The sequence below is a fragment of the Malania oleifera genome, chromosome 1 (assembly GCF_029873635.1).
Source record: "Malania oleifera isolate guangnan ecotype guangnan chromosome 1, ASM2987363v1, whole genome shotgun sequence".
NCBI lineage: Eukaryota > Viridiplantae > Streptophyta > Magnoliopsida > Santalales > Ximeniaceae > Malania > Malania oleifera.
Window position 1 is genome coordinate 3,817,996 of NC_080417.1, and position 9,853 is coordinate 3,827,848.

The following is a 9,853-nucleotide window of genomic DNA, read 5'->3' on the forward strand; positions in this document are numbered from 1 at the left end:
AATCGAATAAGACAAAAGGTAAATTGCTTCATATTTTTTAAGAACAAATTATAAAGTTGTACATTTTAGAAAACTTGGATTTGAAAGTATTTGAAGGGAAATTATTGAGTGAAGATAACTAGGGGAATATTTTTCTATGTTATAATTATATATGATAAAATATTAAACAATATATTCAAATAAAATTTACCATAGTTTTCTAATGAGTTAAAATAATCTTAAAAAAAAAAAAAACATTGATAATTTTACCAGCAAATTCTTAAAATTTTCAAGTTCATGATCCCCCACTTGAAAAACAACAATAATTAAATCCTATGAAAATTAGAACCACTAATATGAAAGAGTTCATTTTTGAACTTAGGCAGATCCACTGTCCTGAAAATAAAAAGGTTTGCATAAAGCATCATATATGTACATATGGGAGAAAATTAAATGGGCAAAACTCTCTTCTTCTTCTTCTTCTTCTTCTTCTTCGGAGCAAAACTCAAGATTGAGCAGAGAAAGATCCCACTAGTGAGTACAACGATCCAAGCTAGCTCTACCAACCGATTGAAAACAGAGGCATTTTACTCAATTACACGGGAACCCCATCTGAAATCTCTGACCTCCGACCGGCGAAATCGGCCGGAGTAGCACGCGTCGTCGTGGCATCCGTCGTCGAAATTCTGGGAGTAGCTAACGGCGTCGTACTGGAAAGTCAGGGGCTTGGACCCGTATATGCTCTTGCTCTCTCTGACGAGCCTCTTGAGGAGGTTCTTCCAACGCCGCCGGCAGCCGCCGCCGCCGCCGCCGCTGCCGCTGCCGATGCGAATGCGAGAGTACTCGTCGTGCACCGGGAGGCACGACGTCGACGGCGACACGCAGCCGGAGAAGTACGACGGGCGCCGGTGGGAAAGATCGCTCTCCATCTGAACAGATAATTAACTTCAACGTTTGGATCACATAAAAGTTTGCAAAAAGGAAGATGCAATGGTGGGGAGTGGGCAGAGGATCGCAAACCCCTTTATATAGTGACCAATGTGATCATTTGGTGCTTTAAAAATTAGAGTGTAAAATTAGTCATGTCCTACTCACCTTGTTGGGTGCCTCCCACACCAGTAGTTTATCTCTCTCCAACACGGCCCCAACGCGAGAGTTCATTACCCTACTGTTATGTTTGGCCGTTGGCTAGTGTAGATTTGGAGGCTACAATTTAAATTATTATAAAATATAGTTTTATATTATATTTTTTATTTTCATTTAAATTTAATTTTTAATTTGGAATAATTCAAAACATAAGCTAAGGTTGATTTATATGTTTTGGGCTTTTAATTTAGATAATAATTTACTATAATTTTATAATATATTTTATTCAAATTTAAAATGTAAAATAAATAAATTTGAACTTTCGAATGTAGTATGAGTGGTGGTACTCATATTTTATGGTACATATGTTTTTTTTTTTAATTAGAGTGATGAGGACGACCCGACCCAAGTTTTGAAATAGTTATGATACCATGGGGAAAAAATTAATTAATTTAAATATTCAAAATTTTAAGGTCATATTTTAAGACTACCTTTGATATTTCTTTGGGGCATATTCTATTTGAGTTTTGTTAGTTGTGGGTATTGTATGTTATTCTATGTTTGGACAGATCTTGAGTTTGAATTTGTATTGAATTTGGATAAGATGCAACAAAAAGTTGTATTGATATTCGTTCAAATCTATGCAAATCCAAATCTAAATTCAAGGTTCGTAATCCATGTTTTCAAATGTTAAAGTATTTCTATTCTTTATAGATGAAATAATTGATTCATTAAAAGTTTTAAGATTCTAAAAAAATCTATCTTTTAAATTATTTATAAGGCACTTTCACATGTAAAAGTCCATTAAACTTTAAAATAGGAGAAAATTTTGTATGGAAATTTTACTTTTAGTTAATTAGAAGAATAGAGTATTTGAAAATCAAACTCTAAACCTTTTTTAATAAAAGAGACTATCAATATCTAAGTGCGTAAAATATGGTATATGACAATTAATCGATAATTATCTGTAACATTTTGTATTAGATTAAGGGTTTTATAGTCTCTAAATAGCCATTTTCCATCTCACAGTTCCCATCTTTTACTAAGGTTAAACTTTAAATTTATGACCTTCAAAGATGTCTCTTAATCAAGAGACAAGTTTTACTTTTATTTCGATATAAATATTTTTCTATAATAGCATATGTCAATAAAGCAACACAGTACTCACTATATATATTTTTTCCAATAAGAATATGCGATAATTTAGCTAGTTACTCAAAATTCTCTCCTTTTATATATCAAAGTTGTAGGCATCGAAGGCTAACTAATATCGTAGACTATTAACTCACTTAAAAGTGTCTTGCTATTAAATTGATTAGAGTGAGAAAAGTATGAGATTAGGACTAGATCGAACAGGTCATAAGTTACCTTACAAATAAGCTTATTATGGCTTAGTAAAAGCCTTTTAGACTTTGCGAGCTTTTTGAAAATAGTCTGACAATCATTTCCTTCCTCCAAAGAAAATAAAAATAAAAATTTTAAGAATTTCTATATTTTATATTTATGTCTAGTTATATTATTTTTGGGGAAAACTACATAAACCCTCTCTGTGGTTTAACCCAAAATCAATAACTTACCCTGTTATTTTATTATGATCGTTAACCCTCACCCTATGATTTTTAAATAATGAAAAGTTATAATACCATTAATTCATCTTTACCCAAATATGTTAAAAGTATTTAAATATATTTCATGTAATTAATAATAATATATTTTTGGGTTTGATTATTAGATAATATTGATATTGGATGTTAAAATAAATATTTGGAATTCTTATTTTAATTTCATATCTAATGTATCTAGTGATTAACTTATATAGTATCCTTATAGGTCATAAGGAACATAATAAGTTATTTAATAATAATGGTAACTATAGTAAACCATTATCATTTAAGAACATTTTTATCCATTAAAGTAGCATTTTTTGTATAATATATTGATTTTAATATTAAAAAAAACTAATGATATTATAATTTTTTGCAATTTTGAAAACCATAAAGGGATTCAATGTTCACAATAAATCGCTGGATAGTTCAATAAATTTTTGGTCAAACCATAAGGGGGAATTAGTATTCACAAATCACAAGATAGCTCAATGATTTTTTATCAAACCACAAAGAGAGTTTATATAATTTTCTCTTATTTTTTTTGGTTGACAACTAATATTGATGTCATATTACAATAATATATTTATATCATAATGTAGTAATATATTTGTATTGTAGAGTATTGATTTGAATATAAGACATATATATATATATATATATATATATATATATATTAATTTTATAGTTATAAAATGATATATTAATGTATCTATCATTAGTATAAAATTTTAATATTCCATAACATTTATAGTCAATAAATAAATTACTAAAATAATAAAATTGAGAGAAAAATTATGCCAAAATAATATGACATTATATTAACAAGTGCTTTAGTAATTATAATAGTATTATGAGACAATTATTAAAAACAAATACTATAATAATAATATAATTATAACAATATTATATTGTGATAACAATAAATTATGCTATGATATTTATTATATAATAATAATTTTTATGATGAGTCCAGCCGAGTTTACCTAAGTGGTAAGGGGGGAAGTTGCACTTTGGTGATCCCAGCCAAGGCCTCAGGTTCGATTCCCCACTTATAGTTTACCTAGTGAATTAGTAACGATGTGTCAATGGACGAGTGGTAATATTTTCATTTTCCGTTCTGGTGCTATTTGGATGGATCCAAAGGGCTTATCCAGATTAAAATTTTGGGTTATAAAAAAAAAATATATTATTATGATATAATATATTATAGTGTTATATGTATCATTATTATTAGTCGAATAAATTTTTATTAACATTATCAATTATTAATGCCACTTTTAAAATTTAAAATTTATAACTAAAAATACTTATTAAGTTATTATTTTTTTTGTATTCTTTATATTTGACGTCAAAAAAAGCATTAGTATGTAAAATTATAGGATGAAATAATTTTATGAAGTATATTGCATTATTGAACTGTGACAGAGTGGAAGAGTCACTTAACACTAGTAAGAGTAGTCCTACTTATATGTGTTCATGGCCTAAAATTAGGGTTTCTTCGCCAAGGTTTAATTTTGAATTTTGGGATTAACCTAGCTAAATATTGCAATTGGCCCACAAGATTTTAATGATAACTAATAAGAAATTGAATTTTTATAACTAAATCAAATATTAATATTTATATATTATGATGGATGCATGAATCCTATTTTTTATATAAAAGGGAAAATGATTGTATGCCCACCAATAATTTGATAAAAATTTAATTCCTTTATTAAACTTCAAAAGAAAAAGCAATCATAGTAATGTGTAAGGAAGTGTTTGGCCCCTAATTTGCAGACATCTATGCATGTGGAAAGATTCTAAAAGAACCATATCTAAGAACAAAATACAAAGATATATATACATAATTAATTAGTTAGGGCACATTATGATTATCAAATTGACAATGGCATTGATTAAAGCATTCAGCAACCTCCCATATATATGTAGCCAAACAAGCAATTGAATTATGCAAAAGAGAAATAATAACACATACATATTTAAAACCACAAAAAACAATTGATGAAGACTGCCAAGGCTACAATATATAGGGACCAATGGGCTATAGATTTTTATTTAATTTTTTAATAAATTTTGTGCTTGATGCATTGTTTTTTTAATTCCTATTTTTCTTTCGTTTGTTGGTTTTGTAATAATTTTCTGTAACATTAGTTTGTATTTATTTTTATTTATATAAATAAATTATTTTTATATACTTTTAAGATGCGTGTATTTTAAGAAGTAAATACTATTAAAAGAGTTATAAATTAATTTTGTGTTAGTTATAGATATTCTCATTTTATGAAGTTTTTAGTACGTTGAACTAATATTTTTAGAGAAATATTTTTAAAAATAAAATATGTGCACCAAAACTGTAACGACCCCAAAAATAATATGCATACAAAAGTAAAAAAAAATTAATTAATTAAATTAATTAAATGATAATTATTATTAATTAAATAATATAATATAATATGTATATAACTTTACAAGAAAAACTGAGAGCAGAGAAGCTCTCTTACACCACTCTCTCTCTACTTCTCTCAACTTTCTCTCTCCTCCACCGGTCTCCCTCTCTCTTCAATCTTTTCTCCGATACTCGGCCAATCGAAAAACATAAAATACCACTAGGTTCCTATCTCGGCCACCAACACTTTAGCTAAAGTGGATTCATGATTAGGGCGTTGTAAGCACCACTCATAAGGTAAGGTAAAGTCTCACTCTCTCATCAATTTTTCTTTAAATATTTAACCAAATCGACATTAGACACCACCACAGGATTTTAGCTCTGATCCTCATCATTTTAATCGGAGCATATTTTTAATTTAAATTTCCTAGGCACCACTCTAAGGTTAGGGTAAGGATAGTGAAATTATATCCATTAATTATTTTTAAAGTTTAATTAGTATTGAGAGTGGAGGCCTAGGAAATGTTAAAATAATTGTAATTCCGGGGTTGAGTTAATTGAATTGGGAAAAATGTGATTTCAGGGTTTTGAATTCCGAACACCACCGGCGTGAATTTAGAGATTTTAGTAGGCCTCTCAGTAAGCAGGTAAGAGGAATAAATTATAACAGTTATTTTTGGAAATTATTGGTTAAATAAATATATGAAAAGATAATATGATATTCTGCTTGAGATTATTATGATACGAATATCAAATAAAATTGCGTGGTATATGATTTATACTGTAAATGTGTTTGAAACTGAGTTATGTGATTTGCATTGAGAATAAAGAGATTATAATATATATGTTGAAATGTTTTACGCAGAAATGAAGATAATGAAAACCAATTATATTTTATATACTAAATGGTGATGATATGAGATTTGAAATATGGGAAATAATGAAAAGTGGAATACAAAATTGTTTTATTAAGAACGATGAATTGTGATATACCAATGTGTATTTTACTGAAAAATGATGGAATATGATATATATATATATATATATATATATATATATGTATACAAATGTTTTTTATGATAAACGAGGAAATAAGAAATATTGATATGCTTTATTAAGAAATGTTGAAATACGTGAAATGAGATATATACTATTATGAGATGAAATGCGTACTGATATGATGAGAATGAAACAAAAAATGGTGAGAATATTTCTGATGTGATGAAATGTACCAACATACTAAAATGTGAATACTGAAATGCGAATACTAAAATGTGGAAATGAGAACCCTGATGAATTGGAGTTAGATAGAGAGTACGGTATCGTTGTTAGTGAGGTGTTAGTGCAACCACACGGTCTTATGGAGAGCGTGGCGTGGCAGTCGATTGAGCCCGTGAGAAGGGTAGTTTTGCCACCTGGCGTCCGGACCAGGAGTGGGCAGACCAATCGTACTACAAAGAGATAGTTTCCTTAATTTGATCTAATCGGGTAAGCCAACTGCGGTTAGGTCCAGCCTTTAGGCCGCACAACCAGGTCATGGGGGGAAGCATGGAGATGTCAATATCCTTATGGCAGCCATGAGTTACAGACAGAATGTGTATTTGTTACTGGTGGACTGTCATGAGCTAGTTTGTGAAATGAAAATGAGAAATGAAAGAGTGTGAGTTTAATTGCACAAATAATTAGGGCGAAGTAAAACTCTCCACCTGAGGGCTTACAAAGTAAGGTGAGTGTGCTGATAAGTATCAGTTGTAGCAGCACCCGAGTTAATCGGGTAATGTTACAAACGATATCAGAGTAGAGGGACGCTACATGTATGGGTGTGTAATCTCCCCTATCTTGGAAAACTTTCGCTGATAAATATTGGTTGTATATGTGTAAGTATAAGAAATACATAGCTTATGAAATTATATTTTATATCTATATGATTATGAGTACATATCAGTATATTTTCTCAAATGATGTAATCACTTAAATGAGTATATTATGATATAACTAAACTCATACTACCACACACTGTGAATAATTTATTCTGTTTTACTGAGAAGTGTCTCACCCAAATATCTAAACATTTCAGGAAACTGTGACAAACCAGTAGATAGAGCTCCGAGATAGAGGGGAGCTGGTACCCTGGTAGACGGGATAAGTGTTTTGTGTTGGGAATATGTTTGTGTAATCCCCTAGGGTACGTTATGGATTTTTGGGATATGTATGGATGTATAGAACTCTAGTTATTTGTATTCTGAATGGTTTGTAAATACTGACTTCCGTTGTTAAGTTTGTTTGTATGAGATAAACTGTTTACCCAGTATCCATTTTGGGTCGGGTTATGTTAGAATGATATCAGAGTTTTTGACATGACAGATGTTTGATTAATATTTATTATTTATTAAAAATGAAAATGAAAAAAAAATGGTATGAGAATCGGGGCATCACAAAGATGCGGGATCTCCTTTACATACATGTAGATAATGAACACATGAATTGAACAAATAGGTAAAAAATAAAATACACTAAACTATAGCTTTCACCTTCATATCCTAAAGTAATAGTGGATATATGTAGATCACGTCCACACCTTGTATTTCTATGAAACTCCATAATAAAAAAAGAAGACTACATTAATTATTGTGTTCCTAAAAGCTAGTCTAGCTACTCCTATCGCTAAATAAAAGAATCGAAATAGACATAGGTTGAAATGATCGAGGACGTGCTCTACTATTTTATGTTGTAAGAAGTTGCAAGCCTTTTTAGCAATTTATGCATATTTTTCAAATGTTCATATAAGTTGCTTAAAATAAAACATCATGACTTGTCATGTGTTCAAAAGAGTCTTTTTTTTTTTTTTTAGCACAAGAAAAATAATTAAAAGAATAAGATTATCCAATGAATAAAAAAAAAAAAACTTCAAATTGTTTGACAGAGAGCAATTCTTCGAAAAAGATCAGAAGTATCAACATGTATGAGATTTGAAACTCCAATTTTGAACCAAACTTTGGCAACAAGTTGCATGTTAATTATGCTCACAAAGAGTATGTTTGAAGATGAGTTACCAATATAAGTTTCTATAAGTTGAATAATCTCAATACGAATAAAAAATTAATGAGTTTGGGTTGAACAATTGCCAATTAGATGTAAGCCTACGAAGGAGTCACATTTTAAATGAAATATCATCCCAAAATGAATTATATTTTTTTTGATAATTCATATACCATGCGAGTTGAAGTCATATCCTACCATACTTAATTCTATTGTCATCTTAATTACCGAACGAAACCTGAAAATTCAATCTTCCCCCCCGACTTTATTGTTTATAAAAATCAACTTTCTTTATATGTAAGAATGTATGAAATTACGTGATTGTATCACTACTTGTTAAATGAAATAAAATAACTTAGCTTTCCTTATAGGTTTGTTCCAAGTGTTAATCAGATGAATTCGCATTGAAAATCCCTTATAAACTAGTAGCCTTTAGTGTATAAAATATTAAATCAAAATATATGTAGTTAATTGTTGGAATAAAATCGAACGGGCACATGTATTCGAACAATTGTGACTTTAAGGGACCCCTCCTTACCGAAATAAGAGAGCACTTCTCACAACTTAACTCCCATAACTTCTTCAATGGTAAAAAAATTTATAAATTAAAAAAAAATGACTACTCAAGATAAGGTAAACAAACTAACTTTGAAAATTTTCCTTATTTAACTTAAAATTTTAAATAGTGAGAGATTTTCTCAAAGTTTGAAATTCAATTACCATCGTTTTCATCTTACAAGCATACAACAGAGACGACAACAAGAATATAATTTCTACAAAAATCATTTAAAGCATGTATTTTTGTGGAGCAATAAAGATATGAAATGGATTTTGAATCAATATTCTATGCCACAAAAGAATGGTTTATTCCAATGGAAGCAACAAAACTGATAAACATGAATGAAAAATCTACAAGTGAATGATGACACTACACAACCAAAAAAGAAAAAAGAAAAGCAAGAGAAAAATGAGAGGCATAGGTAATAGGGATAGGCATGTGAGAAGGGATTGCCTAATCCACCCAAAGTTGAAGATGTGGAGCTCTTGTCATGTCCTCTAAACTTGTAGGGGAGGAATCCATAAAAGCCAAAGTACAGTGTCACATGGAAATATTTCATCCGCCTACCCCACCGTCTCTTGTTCATCGTGTTGTCCTTCTCTTTGGATTCCTTCTCTCTCATTTTCTATTTTTTTTTTTGCTTTTTTAAAATTAAATTACACATGTGTGATTCTTAACCATGAATGATTTTATTATAAATTTGAGTCTCTAGCGCTTATACCGCATTCATTAATTTTAATTTGAGTAAAATTGTGTTATGCTTTACGATAACTCAATTGTCTGTCATTTGCAAAGAAAGATTACGAGTAGTATTTCTAAAACTAAAGGAAGAATATAAGAAGTAACTCCTTCTCCTCCAAGTATTGGATATAGCCGCTACAACTTTTTTCTTGTTGGAAAGACATATAGTAATAGAAGGTGAGAGGCTGACTAAGACATGCTAACTATAGCCGTAACTACCACTTACCCAATCCTAATTTTGACTTAGGCATCAATAGGCCATTAGAGATCTCTCAAATTATTTATTTTTTCTATTTGTTGGAAATCGTCAATGATATGTGGACGTAAAGATTGACATAATTTTTGAGATCAATAAACTTACTATCATATAACCAAATAAATTTTTCAAAAATAATTAATTTGTTGTTAACACATATGAAATGATATAACAACAGTTAGGAATTCATCCCTAAT

General features: G+C 29.7%; 1 protein-coding gene across 1 annotated transcript; it reads right to left on the reverse strand.

Annotated features, from left to right (window-relative positions):
- Positions 1-256: 256 nt before the first annotated feature.
- On the reverse strand, positions 257-1,189 carry LOC131156062 (uncharacterized). The gene is made up of 2 exons (XM_058109513.1): positions 1,075-1,189; positions 257-908 (listed from the first exon to the last, which is right to left on the reverse strand). Exons 1-2 carry the CDS (start codon positions 1,138-1,140, stop codon positions 567-569), a joined length of 408 nt encoding a protein of 135 aa, XP_057965496.1. The 5' UTR covers positions 1,141-1,189; the 3' UTR covers positions 257-566.
- Positions 1,190-9,853: the final 8,664 nt, after the last annotated feature.

Excerpts from the sequence above, each read along its gene's own strand:
- LOC131156062 (XM_058109513.1), bottom strand. The coding sequence starts at position 1,140 with ATGAACTCTCGCGTTGGGGCCGTGTTGGAGAGAGATAAACTACTGGTG. Across the intron at positions 909-1,074 it reads TGTGGGAGGCACCCAACAAG|ATGGAGAGCGATCTTTCCCA; the intron begins GTGAGTAGGACA and ends TTATCTGTTCAG.